The sequence below is a fragment of the Acinonyx jubatus genome, chromosome D1, assembly GCF_027475565.1.
Source record: "Acinonyx jubatus isolate Ajub_Pintada_27869175 chromosome D1, VMU_Ajub_asm_v1.0, whole genome shotgun sequence".
Classification (NCBI taxonomy): Eukaryota; Metazoa; Chordata; class Mammalia; order Carnivora; family Felidae; genus Acinonyx; species Acinonyx jubatus.
The window spans coordinates 65,368,837-65,392,281 of NC_069390.1; the positions used below are offsets into that span (position 1 = coordinate 65,368,837).

Sequence of the window (23,445 nt, forward strand, 5' to 3'; positions counted from 1 at the left end):
ATTGTGAAAAAAATACATTTATTGAGCACAAGAGTGCTCACTGTATGAGAAGAGGTGACATAATCAGCTAGTGAATAACCCAAGCCAGAAAATTCTTGCCCTTGCAACAGTCAATCACTAAGTACCACCTATTTCATTTGTTAAATAATTCTGAATCCATTTATGTTTCTCTCTACAGATTCAGGTTAGTTCTTCATGATTTCAACTGTGGTGGATATGCTAACTAATCTCACTGCCTTCAGACACAGCTGACTGAGTGATTTTTCTAAAAACACAAATCAAATTATGTCCTTGCTCAGTTTTAAGTCTCTTCAACCAGCTCCTCACTGCTTGCAGGATAAAGTCAAAAATCTTCAGCTTGGCAAGTAAGGTCCTCTACAAATTGCAGCAGCCTGTGAAATGTAAAACTTCAAGACCCATCCAACAGCCCTCAGCCACATGGTAACACCATGAGTCCCAGAGTGCAGTGTACTTTTAAACACTGTGGGGCTTAACTCTGGGCTGCACTTCTACTTTGAACACACTTCTTCCCTCGCTGACTGAGGAGCTCAGTATCTTTCTGAAGACTTTAAGAAAATCAGAGCCAGAGTTAGATAGTTCCTACCCTTTTTACCTTTAGAGACTCATGTACTTCTATTATAGCATTATTATATCTAGAAGTTATATCTGATTTTGGATTTACAGACTTCGAGACAGTTAAAAGATTAAAGGCCCACATAAATTTTCTATGATTTTGCAAGGAGAGAAAGCTTGCCAAAGACAGGCCACCATAACATATGGCTGAGGTCTTGAGAGACAAAGATACTGCTCTATGTTCCAAGGCTGGGAATGGCTTGAGGCTGCCAACTTTTTCTACAAAGGGAGTGACTTATACATGCATTCCAAGCACTGTAGAAAGTAGTTATAAGCTAGATTTGCAAATGGACCACTGAGAAGGTAATGGTAAGTTTCCCATAAATAGCTTCTTACAAATATCAGGAATTGATAAAACAAGGTATGAGTGGAGAACATTTCTGTGTGTATGTGCACCTTGTGCAGAAGGGACAGTGTAAGATCATGCTTGTTCTATCACTACCTCTTACTCTAGTCTGATTTTAGTTACTTTAAGATTAGGAACACTACAGAAACTGAGAGCCTTTAGCCTATATACATCATAATGCACAGCAATTACTTCTTCATTTACATGTCTTTGAACTGTTTGAGGAAAAGGATGGATGGTATCTTATTCAGCTTTGAGTCCCCAGCATCCAGGATAATGCCTGGAACCTAGTAGAAATCCCATGAATATATAATCTTCAATGAGTGAAGATGTGTTATGATCATATAATATCTCAGAGTCCACTTCCTACCCCAAATCTGCCAATATACTTTAGTCTTCATCTGTTCTATCTCAGTATCTGTATATCAACTACAAAACAACAATAATTAGGACCACCTGTGTGAAAGGACAAATGAAAATGTGCCATATGTATTGAGAAAACAAAAATAGTATTCTCCTTGCCCTAGGAATATCAAAAGCTGAATAATTTACCATTCTCCCAAGTAGAAAAACCAATTACAACATCAAAAACTTTTTTTTTTTTTAAGAGAAAGATGTACTGGATAAGCAGAAGCCCCACAGCAATCCCATTTGTGTTTCATAGAGCTCCAAATTTTAGTTTGATTCCAGGCTCTGGCTGTTTCTTGCTTTCATAAGGTCTGAAAAGTCAATTACTCTAAATATAATCTGCAGCCTTAGGAGCTGACACTTTGCCAAGTTGTTTATAGACTTTTCCTTTTCAACTTCTCTGTCTTCTTTTATATGATGTTACAGAAGTAATTGTGTATACAATTAATTCATTCCTGGATGTTTTCTATCAAATCAAAGTGCTGAAAATTTGGGTATTCTTATTGAAATGCACAGAATAGAGATGATTGGCTCCCCTTGCTTCTGCTGACTGGCCTCTGTTCTTCTGAATGCTGATTAGGGATTAAGCTGGTGCACATAATAAGGGTGGTTTCACATGCTAACTTCCACAGGGCTAGCTCACATTCTAATCTATGATAGTAACATACATTCTAATCTACGTAGAGAAGATATACATTCATGAAGATACTGGTTTGAGTTCCTTATCATTATAGAATTGAATAAGAGCTTGTCTATCTAATTCTAAGTATTCATGTACCTCTGAGATTCTACAGATTATTAAGGTCACAGAGGAAAAAGCAAGCGATGGTGTCATAAATGGAACTAGAATCCTTGAACTTTTCCCTTGAATTAAAGGCTGCATTTCAAGAAACATGTGCTCAGAGTGGTGTTTTCCATTGCAGAGGAAATCTATAATCTCTGAAAGGAATTACTCAGTTTTCAAGAAGAACAGTTACCTAATGCATTAATAATATACTGACCATTGAGATAATTTAAGATGAAAGTGCTCATACAAAGTGAGCTCTACTCTGCTCTTATTTGTGCCCATGCATAGATTCATTCACTCCTGGGGTTGTTTTATGTATCCAGTAAGACCTGAGTAAAGCACAGCTTTAACCATGATGTGTTCCCAAAACAGGGATCTGTCTGCTTGTTTGCAGATTTTGTTTCCATGTTTATTTAGTTGCTCAATAGCTTGGAGCTGCTGCTGTGCCAGACACTGTGCTAAATGTTAGGGGGATAGCAGTGCACAAAACAGACATAATTCCACTCAGTGAGCTTGTAGCACAGAGTGTGAGATGGGAGTTTGGTTTTAAAATCATACAAATAAACGTATAATTATAAATTGCTTGAGTCTTATGAATAAAAAAAAAAGGAAGACAATATAATAGGGACCAGATTTTCTCTTTCAGGGAGCTTCTCTGAGGAAGTGCAATTGAAGCTTCCATCTAAGATGACCAGAAGTTAACAAGGCAAAGTGTAAGAAGAGCTTTTCAGTTTGGGGAAAGAGCATTTGTGAAGCACTTGAAATAAAAAGAGATTTAGTGCATTCTGTGAATGTGAATAGTGTGATCAGCAAAGGGAAGAGTGAAATGAGATGTTTAAGAGGCAGGCAAGGGCTAGGTCATGCAGAGCTTGGATGCTGTATTAGTGACTTTGCATTTTAGACTAATGCAAAAGAAGAGAAAGAGATGTGATCTGTATTTTTAACAGATCACCTGGGCTGCACTGAGCATAAATCAGGAGGACAACAGCAGCAACGGTGAGACCAATTAGGAGGCTATTTATTGTATGTAGGTGGGAGATAATAGAGGCTTGGGTTCAAGTGGTGGAAATAGACATAGAGGAATGTGAATAGATTGGAGATACATTGGTTGAGAGGGAGAACAGGTTTAGGTATGAATCTCAAGTTTTGGCTTGAATAATGAGATGGGTAAATGTGCCATTTGCTGAGTTGGGCAAGTGTGAAAGGGGAGCAAAGTGGGGTGAAGTCAAGAATTTCAGTGTCAGTGTATTGATGACAATGCCACTAAAATGGGTGCATATATGTATATATATGTAGATGATTATATATGTAAATGCGTGTGACTTTTTTTTTAAATGAAGGATAAACTATGAAAAAAAAAGAAGGAAGAGGAAAAAGAAGGGGACAGAATTAGACTAGAAAATAGAATTCCCAGTGGGGTGATAGAGGGTGAGGGTTGGAGACTGGTATATAGGATTACTGCAGGTATGTAATTTGAAAAAGACATATTCCACATTATACCATAATTTATCTCAATTTGGGAAAAACACAAAAAGAAACCCCATAGTCTTCATAATATAAATTACAGAAAGTAAACTGAACAAGAATTATATCTGGTAGATCTACATAAAAGGTGGATTTTACAATTTGCTTATTGGTGAGTTTTAAGAGAGGGATGCATCAAAATTTCCAGTAGGATGCAAGAAATGCAACTTTTAGGGTTATCAAAAAAAAAAGCATGGATTAAAAAAAAAAGATCCATTGACACTGAGTCAGAAGGGAGATGAGAAGGCAGGATAAAAAATAGAGAAAGGAGAGAAGAAGTTAAATGGGTGGAGAATTTTTCCAGCAAGCAACAATGTCTCTGCCATCAGGCCTATGCTGATGCAGGTGCTAATGAACCCCTGGGTTTGAATCCCAGCCCTGCCACTTAGTCCTAGATGATCTGGGGCATGTCAGGTGATTTCCAAGCCTCGATTTCCCTACTTGTAAAATGAAGATATTGATAACATCTGTCTCATAAGATGACTATCAGGGTTACAAGAAATAAATCTTAAGAAGTACTTAACAAAATGCCTGGCACAGAGGAGAGCTCAGTAAGTGGTAGCAGACTTTGCATAGCTGATTACAGATGCCTAAATACCAGGAAGTCATTATTGTAGGTGTGTGCGCGTGCGTACCTTCTCACTTCCCTATGGCTATAGTATCTTGGCCCTCTTCGTATCAAAATTGTCTGGTTCAATGTATCAAGAAGTAGTGTTTATAATTTGTTAAAAATATAAGAAGATTTAATTAATATTTATAAAGCATTTTTAAATGCTGTTAGGCTTTAATTGTTACAAATTAGTGAAAATGCCCTGGCTGATTATGTAGCCAAAAATATGTTTTCTCATGTATGTCTAGAGATGTTATGTATAATTAAATTTGTTATTTAACTGCTCTAGAAAGACCAATAATTGACTTTTAACTTTTTCTTTGGAAAAAAACAAAAACCAAAAAACCAGAGATGATGTTCTAAGGAGACCCTCTTGACCTATCCATTTGCACTTTGAATTACTCCAAAATGCATATTTTCACAGTCCTAATTGTATTATGAAGACATATAAAGGTATTCTGAGAACATAAGTAGATAAGCACCTCATTATATGTAGGAATATCATGATTGAGATCTCCTGATTTAAACAGAATTGAAAGTACCTTATGGAACACCAGATTCTCCTTTTATTATTGTCCTCTCTCTGGGAATTTGACAATTGTGTAAAGATGAGGTTTTCTTATTTAGCATACATATACTTTAGAATACTGATGCAGACTCATACTCTACCTTTAGACTTAGGATGGTTTGTTTACAAAGTTGTGGAAAGACTCAAAACATTCTAAGTCAAATCTGAACTCAGCATTTATTTGCAAAATCATACTGAGGGCAACGAGTTAACTTCTTTAAACTTTTGTTTTCTTATATAAAATGGTAGTAACTAAATAAAGAGAATGTGGTAAATACCTACTGTAACATACCATAAAGGTTAAAATTCTTTGTGGTTAGATAGAACCAGCTAATTCTGTAGTTTGGGGCAAGATGTTTAATGCCTTAAGGAGTCAACTGAGTAGTGGTATTAATTTAATATTTTTGTTAAAATATTAAATGGCAATAACAGTACCTACTTCTTAGGCTTTGTTATGCCTGGAGCATAGTAAGTGCTTATTAAACATTATTAAAAAATGCACTGCATACATGCTCTTTTATGCTTCTGTATGAGGAAAATAGAACTAATTAAATTCCAAAATTAATTCTTCTGGAAAAATATAGTTAATACCTTTTTAAAAATGCATGGGAACCAAGAACATTTGGAATATCATGTGATCATGTCTGAGTGCTCTGTGATCACACCAGGGGGGGAAAAAGGCAATGTTCTTAATTTCTCCCATTGCACCAAAGGAGCAGAACATCTCTCCACCGAGGAAGATGTCACGCGCAACAGAAGTGAGCAGAGGTGGATTCTACCCATTCATCCTTGTGGAAGCACATGCAATTCGAGAAGATGAAGTGAGGAAGCGCATGCAGTACCTGGTCATCTCAGAGTCAGGGAGCAGGCCTAGGTGGTAGTGGGGGTAGGGAGCTGAGAGAAGGAAGCTTTTGTCACACTCAACAGGGGAATAGTGCCTGGGAGAAGCAGGCTTATCACACAGTTTGTTCACAGTGCTGTAAACAGGTTCCGGAGGCCTGGTAATACAAGAGGAAGAGAAAGAGATGCACGGTTAGCACACGCACCGAACAACTGTGCAGTTAGCAGCATTTCGCCATATGCAAAAAGGAACACCCCAGATAGAGCCTTAGGTTCTGTTAGCCTTGGAGAAAAAGTATTTTTAAGAAACAGTATCTCTGCTTAGAAATCAAAACTTTGGCTGACTTTGGGCATGATGAAAGTTCATATGCCAGATACGTCAATGGAGTCAAAGCCAATTTATAAATGCCATACCGTTTTGGATAATGCAGTCTGAAATAACAAACTTTGGGATTCTCTAACATGGCTCCTTTTAAAACTTGGGTTTCATCCTAATTGTAAACTTATAGAGACCTTCCTGAACCCGTTGGTCAGGATATCCTGTTATTTGTCACGGCACCCTGTTCATACTTCATAATATTTTTTCTGAGCATGAACTAATCTTGTTTGTTGCATTTAATTTATTATTATCACTCTCACTACACTAAATTTTATGAGAATGGAGGCTACATTTATTTTGTTAACCACTTAAAATAGAGTCAGTCCACATTTCATAAATATTTCTTGTATTCATATACAAATGAATAAACTTGGCATACTTATATTGCAGTTTTGGGGGGTGTGGAGCTTGGCTTTACCTAGAAATCTAACTGCTTACATGATCTCAGTGATTCCTCTATATATTTATTCATAAATTGCCCCCAACAATTTCAGAGTTTTCTACCAAAAGGATAATCACTTTGGTAAAATTTCTACTAAATGAATTAATCTAGGGACACTAAAACATTATCTAAAATTGGAACATCTTTTAGTTGTTACAAACATGCATAGTAAGATCAGATAAATTTCAGCTATAACTTTAGCCAAACATGCATGTACTACATGCATAAAGTGCTTGGTTATTAAAAAAAATCTGATAACTCCATACTCCACTCTTTTTAAAATATTTGTTTAAGTTTATTTATTTGAGAGAGACGACAGTATTAGTGCGGGAGGGGCAGAGAGAGGGAGAGAGAGAGAATCCCAAGCAGGCTCCACAGTGTCAGTGTGGAGCCCAACATGGGGCTCAAAGCCACAAAACCCGGAGATCATGATGTGAGCCTATGACATGAGCCAATCAAGGGTTAGATGCTCAACTAACTGAGCCACTCAGGCATCCCTATACCACACTCTCACACATGGTCTGATATTGCCACCAATATCTTCCATTTAAGGTAAGAATTAAAAGATCCAAATGTAAATGGAAGAACTATCCAGAAGTCTGAGTGGGAAGGTAAGGAGGAGGATAGGAAACAGGGCAATGTCCACAGGGCCAGACCCAGGTGAAGGAGAGAGTAGCCCGTTGGGGCCATGAGACATCAGAGACAACAAGTGGTGGCCCTATCCCTAAGCAAAGGTATGGGAAGTGTATGTGGTGAACTCAGCAAAGGCACAGTCCATGTTTCTGTAGATCCAGACCTCAAACTGGTCCCTAATATCTTATAGTTGCTCAGTCAATACTTCCTGAACAGAACAGGGGAGAAAAGAGGACAAGCAAAGCATTAAGAACAAACTTTACCTAATTTATAGCATTACTGTGGGCCAGTCATGGCTTAGATGCACTATCTAGAGAATTAATTTCTTCCCTAACACAAAGCCTTCCATGACATACAGGAGATGCCTTGACCTGTAGAAGGGCTGAGGAGTGGACAGGAGTAATCCAGAAGCTTATTTTGTCATTCAGAATAACTATATCCCAGTGGTAACATCAGGTGCTTTATAATGAAGTTGGCTTGTTCTATCCCAGTGACTAATAAAATTACATTTACGGAAGCTAGTATGTATTCTTGTTCAGGCAAGTGTTCCATTTTCAGAAAAACCTAGTTTGTCAATTTCTGTTTATCAATTATATAGAGTTCACACAATTCACAATGACAAACACCAGCACTTTAAAAAAAGCAGCTGCAAGATCATTCTTAAAAAGTGGGTTTTTTTAAATCAGTTTTTATAAGTAATTTACACTATGTGAAGTGTTGTAAAAGGAAAGATACTTATCCACTGAAATATGTATTTTAAAACAGTCAGATCTGATACTGTTCTTGAATTTTGAGAAGGATCTGTTTTGCTTTGTTAATATGCTCAGCTTTATGAAGATTTATGTATGTTTCTGAGGGTTTTAGAGACAGAGAGACCCATGATGCCAGTCAGATAAAGAAAATTGGTTTGAGGGCCCCTGGATGGCTCCATTTTCAGCTTAGGTAATGATCTCACTGCTTGTGAGTTCGAGCCCCACGTAGCGCTCTGTGTTGACAGCTTGGAACCTGGAGCCTTTTTCGGATTCTGTGTCTCCCTCTCTCTCTCTCTGCCCTTCCCTGCTTGTGCTTTGTCTTTGTCTATCTCAAAAATAATAAACATAAAAAAAAAAGAAAATTGGCTTGAGAGATCACAGTTTTGTCTGAACCAAAAATATGGTTATCCACACAAAACCTCATCTTGAAAAGACTTTGTATTAATAAAATGCATAACTATCAATTAAATAAGATAGGAGGAGGAGTGTATGAGCTGTCTGGGAATTATTCTGTGTAAGTTAGCACAAGAAGACCTGACACTCTCCAAATTTTCCACTCTACAATAAGAGTTGCTGTGGCAGAGATGGCTGGATTGTCTCCCAAACATCCATTTACTCTTTTTTTTTCTTATTAAGTGAAAGCCAATTTTCCACTAGTCACTTTTCCTGTAGTAAAACTTTATTTCTCAGCCTTCCTTGTAAATAAATGTGGCCCAGGGAAAATGTTCAGCCCAAGGTAACTGGAGCAGAAGTGTTGTGTGGGATTCTGCTGATAGCTGCCTAAAGGGGAGCTGACTTAGCTAGGACCCCTGTGATTTTGCTCTTTCCCATTTCCTCCCTCTACTGACCTAGGGCCTAAATATAATAGCTGGAGCGTCAATGGTCATCTTGGACCATGAAGCAACCTGAGGATAAAAAGAAACAACATAGACAGTGGAGCATAATGGTCACCGTATCACTCACTGATGATAGCGAGCAATAACCTACCACTTCTGGACTTCCTACCCTGGATTTCTTTTATGTGAGATAAAATATGTTTATGCTCGTGTCGTATTTTTGTTATATAAACAGGATTTCATGTTAACAGATAGACTCCTGAAAAATGTAAGAATGATAATCTAAAACAAGGAGATAACTATAGATAGGGTCTACCATAAGGGCCTGATACATTCAATTATGTCAGAGGTACATCTGTCACCTTTTGTATACACAGAAAAATATACAGAACTCTATTTTCTGGCTTTGTTTAAAGGCTGTGACTGTTTAGAGAACTCACTGTGTCTTTACTAAAAAATATTATATGTAGGGGCACCTGGGTGGCTCAGTCCATTAAGCATCTGACTCTTGATTTCAGCTCAGGTCATGATCTCATAGTTTGTGAAATCAAGCTCCACATTGGGCTCTGTGCTGTCTGTGGAGCCTCCTGGGGATTCTCTCTCTCTCTCTCTCTCTCTCTCTCTCTCTCTCTCTCTCCCCCCTTACTTATAAATGCACATGTGTGCTCTCTGTCTCTCTCAATATATATATATATATTAACTGATCTAAACTGCCAGCACAGTGCTTAAGAATAAGGGAATTGATCACTGGGTTATTTGTTTCCCATTGATCAGTTCCCTTATTCTTAAGCACTGTATATATATATATATATATATATATATATATATATATATATATACACACACACACACACGTATATACATGTATATATATGTGTATATATATATATATATATATATGTATGTATATGTATGTATGTATATTGAGAGAGACAGAGAGAGAGCACACCTGTGACTATAGATGCTGGAGAGGATGTGGAGAAACGGGAACCCTCTTGCACTGTTGGTGGGAATGCAAATTGGTGCAGCCACTCTGGAAAACAGTGTGGAGGTTCCTCAAAAAATTAAAAATAGACCTACCCTATGACCCAGCAATAGCACTGCTAGATATTTACCCAAGGGATGCAGGAGTACTGATGCATAGGGGCACTTGTACCCCAATGTTTATAGCAGCATTCTCAACAATAGCCAAATTATGGAAAGAGCCTAAATGTCCATCAACTGATGAATGGATAAAGAAATTGTGGTTTATATACACAATGGAGTACTACTTGGCAATGAGAAAGAATGAAATATGGCCCTTTGTAGCAACGTGGATGGAACTGGAGAGTGTTATGCTAAGTGAAATAAGCCATACAGAGAAAGACAGATAGCATATGGTTTCACTCTTATGTGGATCCTGAGAAACTTAACAGAAACCCATGGGGGAGGGGAAGAAAAAAAAAAGAGGTTAGAGTGGAAGAGAGCCAAAACATAAGAGACTCTTAAAATCTGAGAACAAACTGAGGGTTGATGGGGGGTGGGAGGGAGGGGAGGGTGGGTGATGGGTATTGAGGAGGGCACCTTTTAGGATGAGCACTGGGTGTTGTACGGAAACCAATTTGACAATAAACTTCATATATTGAAAAAATAAAAATAAATAAATAAGAATAAGGGAACTGATGACTTCTTTTAGGTCATAAAATATTTTCATGATGATGTCATTTCAGTTAACATTGTGCCTAGGAGGGCTGATTTAATGTTCTCAGTCTGCTGTTGACTTGACAGATCAAGAAAATGATGTTACCAGTTTTCTCTAGTCCTTTCACCTCAGTAGAACTATATTTTGAAACAAATTACCAGAATCAAAGCTGGCTAAATATATGTATTAAGGAAAAAATCCTACATCTATTATACTCAAGTAAATTAAGAGGAAAAAATTTACTCCCTAAACACTACAATAAATTCAAGACAAGGTCCTGTACCTTGTCCAGTGTTGAACTCTTAAGACCTTTACCTATATACTTCTGGAATCATTTTATAGTCATAATATTATTTCATGACTCACATATTTAGTAGATTTGGTGTCGGGGGAAGGCTTAGATAACTTGAATTTTCAAAAAAGGACCTCTTATCTTTGCCTGCAGTCACTTCCAGAATTTTTTTGTGGTGGATTGATTCCTTGCCCAGGCTTAATTACTCATGACTCAAAGTCTGATCAAAGCAGAGATACAGCTACTGATAATGCAGGCTCATTTATACCTATCGTTCAGTCTTTCATCCTTTATGTATTTACATGTTTTGTTCAGTCACTGGCTATCAAGTAGACATTTCAAATCCAGTTTAATTGTGCGAAGACTTGGTATCTCAGAAGATGGGTAGATGAAAAACATCAAAACATAACAAAACACTTGACAAACCTGACAGAACCTTCTTGCAATATTCACAATATTCTCTTGCAACCACACAATCAGATTAAAAATAGCAGTGAGAATGTCCTTTCGAGTGGCCTAAAGATTGAGTTCATATTGGAAGATTTCTGCCTATAGATTCATTACTGTCCTAAGATTCTACCATGTGTTATGTACTATATAGGCCACAGTACATACCCAGTAAGTGCTATAAGCTATAGTCTAAGCATAGGAAATGGTACACAGTACGTACTTGAGAAATCTTTCTTTGAATAAATGGATTTTTTTAAACCATTCTCCATTGAGAGAAATGAAAAAAAAGTATTTCTGGCTCTTTCAAGGAAGTCCTAAGTTATTTTGAATCTTCTACGTACATTTAAAATCTTGGGCCATCATTAATTCTCACAGGTTATCCAGAAGGACAGAAACCCCTATGGTGTCAGAAACTGGCAGCTTTAAGTGCTTGGTGTACATGGTTCACTCCATCCCCAGGGACAGGTTTTGTACACCTGCAAGCCTGGTCACAGCAATGCCTGCCTGCTGTTCCCACAAGAGTCACCTCACAGGCACAGGGCTCCAGGAAGACTTCTCAGGACTGGGGTCCAGAAGTTTTAATGCCAGCAGTCAACATTCTTAGCATTTCCCTGCAGTGCATATTCTCTGTGACCTCTCCACCAGACAGACAAGAAACACCAGGTTATGAGCTGTTATTGGAATCTGGGTGGCAGGAACAGATGCCACCATCACTTCACATTTATTCAGTGAAGAAGTGCCATGGCGAAATGACTTCAGGCAGTGTGACTTAGCCAGTCACAAATTGAAAGAGCCTGTTTATCCTATTATAAACCTCAAAGTTGCCTAGGTCAGAAGGTAATGAATATGAAAATCCAATCTGAGGCACCTCCTGTTTCTCTTCTTTCTGTTAATGCCCCCAGAAAAGGGGAAAAGTAGTTAGAGATATTAGTGTAATCTCTAAGTGAATTTATAAACAAATCATTTATCTTGCTGTCCACTTATCAGGGCCATAGATAAATGGCTTTGTAGTCTCCAGTGTTCAGCCATCAGCATTTATTTGCATATCTATGGGTTTATAATTGCAGGCTCTTATAGCATATAATTAGCACCCCTGGCCCTTGGCGACCTCTCTTCTCTGAAGTCCATTAGCACTTGCTATGTGTTCAGCTTCCTTGGCATTTTCAATTGTTAATCCACAATGATGGTATAGACAGAGGTGCTTCATCTAACCCTCTTCTAAGAAAAACTACCCTGTCTGCAACTGCCTCTTCCCATTTGCCCCATTGACTTCAACCCGATTCAGTCCCTTACTTAGCCAAAGCGCTTAGACCTGGAGTGTGACTCTGCCTTTGCATCTAGAGCCTGTAGGACCTGCAGGGTTAGGGTTGGGGAGGAAAAAAAAAAAAAGCCTAGGCCCATTGGATTCTGCTATTAAATGTGAATAAAGGGGCAGAAAAAGAAATTATCAGCTGGTAGCGTGTAGGGGGTAGCTGCAGCTGTGTCCACTATTTATAGCGAGCCAGACTGAAGATTCCCAAATTTTGTTGCCAAAGCGTCTAGAGGTTCCTTGAATCTAGAAAACAATCTGGGTTTACTGTCTAAGGGGTTTATTAGGGCTCATGCTATTGAATTTCTCTGTTGGCTCCCATATGATATTACTTGTATGATGAAAATCAACTACCACCTCCCACCATATTCCTTTATGGGAGCTTAGGTCATATCTCTTGCTTATAATCAAAATAGTAAAAATAAAACAGGCACTCTGTTTGTTTTTACTGTCCTTTTCAGATCACCTCAAATTATGCCACTCAAAGACAAAGATAAAACCTTTACCCCGTATGTGATTCCAGAGTACCTGAGACCAATACCTAACTGATCCTGTCTTTAAAATTTTATTCATTATGAATTCTTTTGCATTAATTTTATTTCCTAAAATATTGTATAAAATTATTTTTTTTAAGTTTATGTATTTATTTTGAGAGAGACAGAGACAATGTGAGCAAGGGAGGGGCAGAGAGGGAGCGAGAGAGTGAATCCCAAGCAGGCTCTGCGCTGTCAGCACAGAGCTGGACTTTGGGCTCCAACTCACAAAATCATGAGATCAAGACCTGAGCTGAAACCAAGAGTTAGATACTTAACCAACAGAATTACCCAGGCACCCTAGCATTAAAATATTATCTTAATTAAAGAGTTTTTTGGTGCCCCCTTAAATTTTGTGCCTGATGTGGTACTTTACTTGCTTCACCCTAGTCAGAACTCTGTATCAGAGACAATAAATGTTTAACACAGTGATGACAGTGATTGTGAATACTCCTCTGTATAGCACCTGAAGGTAGTTCAAATGGATATGATTTCATTCCCTTAGAAATAACAGTAACAGTGACTCACTTTATTGAGTTTTCCAGTCTCCATTAAAGAGACTGCTTTCAAAACCCAATAGCCATCTCAGGCATGGCCTTTCCCTCATTATTATTTTTTTTTTAAATTTTTTTTCAACGTTTATTTATTTTTGGGACAGAAAGAGACAGAGCATGAACGGGGGGAGGGGCAGAGAGAGAGGGAGACACAGAATCGGAAACAGGCTCCAGGCTCTGAGCCATCAGCCCAGAGCCCGACGCGGGACTCGAACTCACGGACCGCGAGATCGTGACCTGGCTGAAGTCGGATGCCTAGCCGACTGCGCCACCCAGGCGCCCCAGGCCTTTCCCTCATTATACTGTTATATTTGGTGCACAGGGCTCCCTCCTCTAGACTATTAGCTCTCAGAGGATCAGGGCCAAATCTCATTTATCTTTGTTTCTATACAGCTTTCCTGATTGTAAGAATGTATGAATGAGGAACTGTCATAGGAATGAAACAAATCTGTGGGGTGGAGGGGTGGAGAAAAGGACTGGTACTTTTTATTCTCTTTTCCTGAGCTAGAGTTAAAAGGAAGAGTCTAAGGGGTACATAGGTGGTTCAGTTGGTTGAGTGGCCAACTTAGATTCAGGTCATGATCTCACTGTTCATGAGTTCAAGCCCCACATCAGGCTCACGGCAGTGATCCTCTGTCCTCCCATCTTTCTCTGCCCCTCTCCCTCTTGTGCACACACACTCTCTCTCTCAAAAAAAAAAGTGTCTAAAATTGCAGTAGGAAGGATTTGGGTTATATATCTGAATGCTGTTGACCATAAATCTGTCATATAGAATGATATAGATGAATCTGAAAACTGCTTAGATTTTCCAACCCTTATCCTGCTGTGGCCTTCCCTGGCAGCTCTAAATGGAAAGGTCGCATCCAGGCTTATATTCTATACAGGTCACAGAACCACACCATATAATGATGGCTGCTGGAATGCTAAGGGCTTGGGTGCTCAAGCATCTGGTATATTACTTGGGATAATTTGGAGGCAAATGTTTTTTTTTTTTTTTTAAACCTTACAAGGGTGCCCCATGTCCCCTTTTACATACAATACAGTATTTTGGGGCCAAGGAATTGGAGAAGTAAGCAAAAAAAAAAAAAAAAAGGATTGAATTCTAGGCCTGGGATAATTGGTTTTAAGGACAAAATTGTGGGGACCCTAAAAGTAATTAGGGGATAAAAGAGAATACAGAACCAGGCTGTGAACTACATGGCCCAGCAGGTAAACTGGACATTATAATGAGAAGGATTAAAGAAGAGGCTGACTTCTCTTACACTGAGCAGCAAGAAGAATATTAGACATTTGGTGAAGGTGCTATCACAGCTTAAAGAATAAAATAGAGAGATACAGGGAATGAATTGGTCTAGATTGTTTGTAAGAGCCCCTTCATCCACCTAATTCTAAGTACCATCAGGACTTCTGCCTCTGAGTAGATGCCTATTTGCATTATACTTCCTTAACTTTTCTAAAACATAGCTTCTTTATTTTAATGATATTAAAAAGCCTTCTCTGTATACCAACAAAGTTGTAAGCTGTAAAATTATACATAGATGTAAGTTATTACAAAACAGTGTGGTGAGTGGAAAGAAACAGAGCTAGGTTTCACCATGGGTTTTCCAATTTTACCTTCAGTGGTCTGTAATTTCTTTTTTTTTTTTTTTTAATTTTTTTTCAGCCTTTATTTTGAGAGACAGAGTGTGATCAGGGGAGGGGCAAAGAGAGAGGGAGACACAGAATCCAAAGCAGGCTCTAGGCTCTGAGCTGTCAGCACAGAGCCTGACATGGGGCTTGAACCCATAAACTGTGAGATCATGACTTGAACCAAAGTCAGATGCTAACTGACTGAGCCACCCAGGTGGCCCAATGTAGTTTCTTAACTTCCCTGACCCTAACTCAGCATTTTCATCTGTAAAGTGGGGAGAGTAATGCTGGCTTGAGCCGGGTGTGAGAAACAAAGAATGAACATAAAGCACCCAGCTCAGTGCATGGGACTCACTGTGAGTTTACCAAATAGTAGCCAATATTATCTTTATTGTTGTTTATTTTTTAAAATAAATTTGACATGTAACATTTTGCACAATGTGTTACTCTGATACATTGATACACTGTAATGTGATTACTGATGTAGTGATATTTATCACATTATGTAATTATAGTACACTATTACTGTCTATACTCGTTATACCTTGCATTAGGTCTCTACGGCTTATTTACCACTCATTACAGGGTTGTACCCTTAAATACTATCCCTCTTATTCACCCTCCCCAACTCCTGGTAACCACCATTTTACTCTCTGTTTTTGTCTCAACTATTACTTTCAGGCACTTATGTGCACAGGACTGCCTAGCCTCTGAGAATGAGGCTCTCCTATCAGGTAGTCCACCAATCAGCTGGTTAATGTCTTGTGGATTCTCTACAAGAGAGTAAAACAAAATAGTAGCAATCTGTGGTTTTCAGTATCACCAAAGGCACTGCATAATTTTGCCTTCTAAAGACTCATTTTGCTCCTAATATTGGAAAGGTAATTGATCCTCAATCATAGCCCTTCAGGTTGATGCACTCTTCACCTGAACTTCTCAATTATTTTCATTGTCTCTAACAAGATATCATCTCCAACTCTAACTTGTAGCTGCACCTTCATAGTGAACTGTTTTCCTGTATGATTCATGGCTGTGGTATCATGTCAAATCATTGGGACATAAGTAATTTGTTATTAGCAATAGTCTATGTACCATAATCTATAAATATATACCTTTAAAAACAGAAAGTAGGATCACTTCATGATTTTCTCTATATTAACATCACTCTCAGTTATATTTTATTATGTTTGCTTATTGAGGAGAGAAATGGGAGAGCCCAAGCTGCACCATTTAAAGTCATTTTGAAAGTTTTCAATTATTAAGGTGTTTTATTTCTTCAAAAGATTTCTTCAAAAGATTTCAACAAAGTTGGGCTCTCTCATGACTGTGGGTTATAAATGGCTCATTCAGTGTTTTATTGAAATAAGAAGTTGAAAGTTGATGACCTTGACGATGGTGTGTATAATAAGTACAGTTCCAAAGAGGACAGGACTCACCATATCTTGGTATTGGGTGAGTGTGTCCAGCTATAGTAGTATTTTTGTGGCATTCTGAAAGATTTTGAAACAAATACTATCTAAGATGCACACAGTCAGTGTCATGGCTAGACCAGAGGCTTTTGAGATTTGAATTAAGGTTCATTACGTCCTACCACAGTGTTTATATTCTTGTATTTTTGTAAATCTAGTTTTAAAGATTTTTTTCTTTTTAATTTAATTCATATGATAAAATGTATCTATGATAGTTATCTAGCATCCTGATGGAAAAGAATTTTCTAAGCATAAAATAGATGGAAGAAATCGCATAAAAGATGAGAGAGTTGACTACATAAAAATTTAAAACCACTGAAGTAAAATAAGATGTTATAAACAAGCAATAAGCTGGGAGAGCATCTTCTCAAGTACATTTATCAGTATTTTTAAGATGCTCCTACAATTCAGTAAGATAAATCCTAAATTTTCAATAGAAAATAGACAAAGGCATTTAACATCCAATCACTAAAACAATACAAATGACAAAGAGACATACAAACATAAATGTTTAACCTCACTAGGAATAAGAGTAATGCAAATTAAATGCTATGCACCCCTTGGCTTGTTTAAAAATAATAAAGGATTTTAAAATCGGTAAGTCACAATTTAGTTGTGGCATGGCGAGACAGACACTCATATTGCCGGTGCTATGGAGTGTTAAACTCCCTTACAACATTTCAAGAAAGCAATTTGGCAACATATTTCAGAAGTTTTAGAAGTAATCCTGCCCTTTGGTTAAGCAATTCTACTTGTAGTGTGCAATCCCAATAAGAAAATAAAAATGTGGACACATGGTTCCACAGAGAGAAACTCATTGTGGTTTGTTATAAGAAAAAATCAGAACAAAAGTAAATAATCAAAATGTCCAAAAAGGAGACAAAAGATGTAAAATGTAAGATATACCCACAAGACAGTTTCTTGTTAGCCATTAAAGATTCACAAAAAAATTCTAATGATATAGGAAAATGCTTTCTTTTACAATGTTGAATAAAGTGTGGTGCAAAATTGTAAATGGGACTGTTGACACAGTGGACTTGAAAACACTGAATTCTCTTAAACTAAGAAAACATGAAAGAAACTGCCTTATAGAGTAGGGATTGGGGCGGGTTAAAAGAGGGTTTCTAGGAAGTGGTAATAAGTACATAGCACATGCAACGTTAAAGGGAATCTAAAAACATGTCCCATTCAGGAAGTTTATAAAAGGCTTGAGTAGGAGACAAATTTGAGAAGGTATATAGGTCTTGAGTACAAGTGTAATATCCACTGATGGGAAGTCATGGAAGTTACTGCTCTTCCCACTGAATGCAATGGAATTTCAATCATTTTTACTGTTCCTTTGTACATTCATTCATTTCATTTGATAAATATTTACCAAAAACCTACTCTGTACCAGGCCCAGAGAGACGTATTGTGTGTATATGTATACACACACACACACACACACACACACACACACACACACACACACATATATGAATAGTATACACACACACACATATATATGGTTGCGAATAAGATAAAATGTTCCCTCTGCTAATTGAGCAAAATCTTGTTGGCAAGGAAATTTGATTGCAAGGAGCAGAGAGACTTATTTGAGCTACTGCAGGTGACATGTGCATGGAAACTCAGGAAAAGCTGAAATGGCAGAGCTCTGGAAGAGTGAGATATAGTGAACTGTTATCTAGAGCATCCCCATCAAGATGACACCTTTTCTCTTTGTGCTACTTCCTTCTCCTTTTTCTGGCCATGACCTTCTCTAACTGGCATTTTATAAATGAGACACTCTCCATCACACTGTTCCTGCTGCTCTGAGTTTCTGCTTCCTAATAACATCAACTTGCACACAACTCATGATAGACCCTGTGGCCTCCTTTTCATCATTACCTATTAGCTTCATTTTTCACTGATAGGTGTGCATTCAGGCTGCCTTTCAATTAAAAATCGCTGAGAGAGAATCTGATAGATTCAGTTCACCTTTTTTTTTTTTTTTTTTTACTCAATCATGTTGCTGGTTACTGGCTACCCTTGGGATTGGCATACTTTGGGTCAAGTACACACCCTGTCCATTCGCTGGGGGAGGAGCCACCTGACCCTTTTGTTTCTGCCCTTTCAATAGAGATTCAGGCAGGGCACAGTGGTCTGAAGTGAGCTGGGCATTCCATTCCGCTGGTGTCCTTAGATTTGGCCTGATGTCTAAGTAAATACACCTTCATATTTCCAGCTAGTACTGTTCAAAAATGGTACAGAGAAAAAAGTAAGGCTATTCTTTGGATGCAAATTTGTAAACAAAAAAGTCTGAATAATAAAAAAATATGGAAAACATCACAAAGGTGCCCAAAATAAGGTCCAAAGCTGAATTATCTCCCTAGGGTTTCTTTCTATTAATCATGGTATTAAAACATAATCTTGCAGAACTAAATATTTACCTCTACAATAATCATTTTTTTTCCTCAGAGGCTTCCAGATTATTTATATTTGTAACATCTAAACCAAAGGTTTCTGGATCTGATAAGATCTTGAGTTTTTAAATTCACACCTACATAAAAATTTCTGAATATGTTTAGCCAAATCATATCTTCTAAAATAGAATGCAAAATGTTAATTTCACTATATATTTCTGTATGCCAATTTTACATTATTAATATAGACTCTGTAGGGGAGAAAATACTTTACACCTTTAACCGGAAGAAAGCTCAGCTTGAGTAAAACAGTAGCTCCTAGAAGGAAAAATAATGTTCAAATATAATCCTGTACTTATCAACGGGAAGGATGATGTGGCTTTAACCAAATCACTTAGATGGATTTCTTTCCCATCCCTTTGCAATGGTACATTATCCTCTATCTCATGCAGCTGTTACCATTTACTCTTCTGGGCCTCTTATTGCAAGCAGATTATAAAGATTGTCTTGTGGCCACGGAGGAAGGGTAAGACATCCATAAGAACAAGAGATTGCTGTAGCATTGCCTTGCTGTCTTTAGAGAGGACTGCCTTCTCAGAAGCACTTCTACCGGGATTCCAGACGAAGACATAGAGTGAGGTCATAAATACCCTTGAGTTGATGCTTCACATTACTTCAAAATTTACATATATTGGTCCCTTCTACCAACCTTATATTTGCATATGTAATACATCAGTCGTTCCTGGTTCCTAAGAAGCGGCTCACTCCTATTTTCTCCACAAAACCTTTTGACGCACAACTAATTGTAGATTTTTCTCTTTTCTAAACTCCCATACAGTATGGGAGTTTTTTTTTTAATTTTTTAAAGCTTTTAAACTTTTTTTTTTTAAGTTTATTCATTTGTTTTGAAAGGAGAAAGAAAGAGAGCTCACTAGCAGGGGAGGGGCAGAGAGAGGGGAGAGAGAAGGAATCCTAAGCAGGCCCTGTGCCATTAGCACAGCACCCGAGAAGGGTATCCAAATCATAAACCACAAGATCATGACATGAGCCCAAATCAAGAGCCAGATGCTTAACCAACGGAGTCACCCAGCACCCCTCCCATACAGTATATTTTTAATGGTTACCACTTGGTTTTGCACTCTGATGTATTTTAAATGATAAAAATACTATTTACATATATCTCGGGAACTTACTAGGAGGCAGGCCCTGTGTCACATATGCTGTATATATATATATATATATATATATATATATATATATATATTCTATATCATGTCATCCTCCCAAGAACCCTAAGACATTTATAATACTATTGTCTGCAAGGCTTAGCACTGCCTGTGTGTCCTCACATAGCTGACTTGGTGGTTGGGCCGGGCTTTGAACCTAGGTTGTCTGGCTGCAAAACGTGGGCGTGTACCATTATGTTTTGTTTTGTTTTGTTTTTTAACTCTTTTTTTTTCTAGCAAATACTCTCCCCCCCAGGGGCTAATGATATTCTTGGTCATCTTGGCAATTCCAGCTCCTATTTTAAAGGCAATAGACAATAGAACAAAGGGAGCAAGCTGAGTCTGATTGTCTAGATTCAAGTTCAGGCCCCATCACTTTTACAAGCCATGTGATCTTGGGCATCTTGTTTACCTCTATGCCTCAGTTTCTCCCCCTGTGGGCAAGAATCGTGCCTACCTCTTAGGGCCTTCTGAGTATTTGATGAAATGAGACTTAAATGGCACTTATCACAGTGCCTCACAGGTACTCAGTAAATGGCCATCACTGGTATTTGAACAGGAAATCTGTCAGGGACCTGGTTTACAGGTCCATTTCTTGTCACTTTTGTGGATGTAAATTAATTCTTAGGAGGATTTCCTCTTGTGATGATAAAATCATGTTTAAGGTCATGCCCAGGGTTGTTGGATACAGTGAATAAAAATACAGGATGCTCAGTTAAATCTGAATTTTGAGCAAGCAATGAACAATTTTTAATATAAATGCTAATACTGCATGGGAAATATTTATACTAAAGAGCTATTCATTATTTATCATTGTTTAAATTCAGTTTAAATTCACATTTAACTGGCCATCATTATTTTATCTGATGACCAGCTGGCCCCTTTGCCTTTGAGGTCCCTTACATTGCCAATATTCTGCCTTGAAACATACACATTCACACTGTGGTACATTCACACACATTTACTTGTTCATTTGGACTCTCCTTTTGGCTTACTGAATTCATTTGAATCAGCAAGTGTGCTTAATTTATTTTTGTACTCCCAGTGCTCAACATTATAGGTCTGTAACTATGCCTTAATTTATATCTATGCCCAAAACTATATGCAGATATATAATGTTAGATACTAATTCGATCTAGATCATATTATACATATTATTATGCTACTGCTTTTATTTTTTTAGATTTGCATCAAATTAGACATCCTTCCAAGTTAGTACAGATAAGCACTATCTATATTTTCTCTAATAAATGCAAAGTTGTGGTTGTATAAACTGCTGAACCTATGACCCAGAACTCCCATTAACAGGAATCGCTCCTATAAAATTGAGTACAGGGACACCTGGGTGGCTTGTCAGTTGAGCATCTGACCTCGGCTCAGGTCATGATCTCATGGCTGGGGAGTTTCCAGCCCCATATCAGGCTCACTGCTATCAGCATGGAGCCTGCTTCGGATTCTCAGTCTCCGTCTCTCTCTGCCCCTCCTCTGCTCACACTTTCTCTCTCAAAAATAAGTAAACATCAAAAACAATGTAAAACTGAATACAATAGGTGTACATAGATTATCACTGTCACAAAATTTGTGAAAGCAAAACACTGGAAAAAACATGTATGCTCATTAGTATTGAATAGCCATGTAGGCATTAAAAATATTGCTGTAGAAGATTTGACGACATGGAAACACATTCACAACATATAATTAACTGAAGAAGGCAGGTTAAAATAGTATATAAACTTCATCCAGTTTTTGTAAACAACAAATAAGATAAAGTATGATTCTAATTTTATATAATAGGTAATGAGGAAAAAAAATTAGAAGCATATGCCAGAGAATTTGCTGAATATCATTTTTGGGAAATATGGTCACATAAAATTTTTATTTTCTCTCAATATTACATGTTTTCTAAAAGGTTTTTAAATGACATTAAAATTTATTCATCACTGAAGCTGAGAATCTGCATATGAATCGGCTATGAATCTGTATACGTAGCATAATGCCAATTTTATGAGACGCATATCTGTGTGTCTATCTGTATGTTTGGAAAAGTCACTGGAATGTTAGTGGTGCTTTCTCTTAGTGGTGGAATTATAGGTAATTTTGATTTCCTTAATTATATTTTCCTATATTTTAAAATTATTATTATTATTTTTTCTATTCCAGAGGACTATGAGGGGTTTATGTTGGGTCTTACTCGTTTCAGTCCCAAAGAGCTACACATTCACAAACAACTCAAATGAAAACAAATTTCCCCACTTGAGGGCTAATTTTTCTTTAATTACGAGTAACTTTTATTTCTATGGCATATGGCGGTACTAACAAGGTATTATAAGTGTGGTAATGCAGCAATACAAGTCATTGGTTGTGACTAACAGGGTGGCTTAACTGGCATCACCATATTTACCATATGTAAATTGGTCAGAATCTCAAATGCCTTCAGTTATGCAAATATATATTCATTTATTAAGAAGATTCCAGTTAAGATTGAGTTGGCTTCAGGGAAATTATGTGTTATCCAGGATCCTTTTATAGAAATGATGACAATTAAAACAAATTAATAGCAACTGTAGTTTTTTGGGTTTTTTTCTTTGTTTTTTTACTTATTCTACTTATTCATCTACCATCTATTTATGTACTTATATACAGAGAGGCTGTGAACATGGTGGAAAGAGCAGGAGACTTCAGGCAATAAGACTGCTCTGCCGCTTACTCAGCTGTGTGGCTGGGGAAGTTAAAACTTAAGTTGTCTGTATCTTGGCTGCCTTATCTAGAAAATGGCTTAAGACCTACCTTATAGGATTGCTATGAGGTTAAATGAGATACTCTGTGCAAAGCCTTAACAAATCACTGCCATTTGGTAGATGCTTGGTAAATAACTATTTTTATGTACTAATGTAGGTGATGTGGATGATAAAATTCTGGTCTAGAAATAGATTGTTTCCCCAAGTATCACTTTGCTTTAGAGAGAGGGTGTGTGTGTGTGTGTGTGTGTGTGTGTGTGTGTGAGATAAAATAGGCCAAAACTGGTTAGCGGTGATGGGAGGAAAAGATAGACTGTCTTGGGAATTCCAATTAAGGGGAAATGATACCCAGCAGGGAGAATCTTCTCAAGAGTTATTGGAGCTGGGCCATGAAAAGTGGACTA

The 23,445-nt window shown here is 37.6% G+C and overlaps 1 protein-coding gene across 17 annotated transcripts in view; it reads right to left on the reverse strand.

Annotated features, from left to right (window-relative positions):
• DLG2 (discs large MAGUK scaffold protein 2) overlaps positions 1-23,445 on the reverse strand; it is a 2,057,646-nt gene that overhangs the window by 427,341 nt on the left and 1,606,860 nt on the right. For 14 of the 17 annotated variants that reach the window (XM_053202597.1, XM_027039894.2, XM_053202582.1 and 11 more), the window contains one exon: positions 5,719-5,874. The exons of the other annotated variants lie outside the window; for them this stretch is intronic. In XM_053202597.1, the coding sequence (XP_053058572.1) occupies positions 5,719-5,874 (156 nt within the window). The remainder of the gene's footprint in view (positions 1-5,718; positions 5,875-23,445) is intronic. 17 annotated transcript variants of the gene reach the window in all.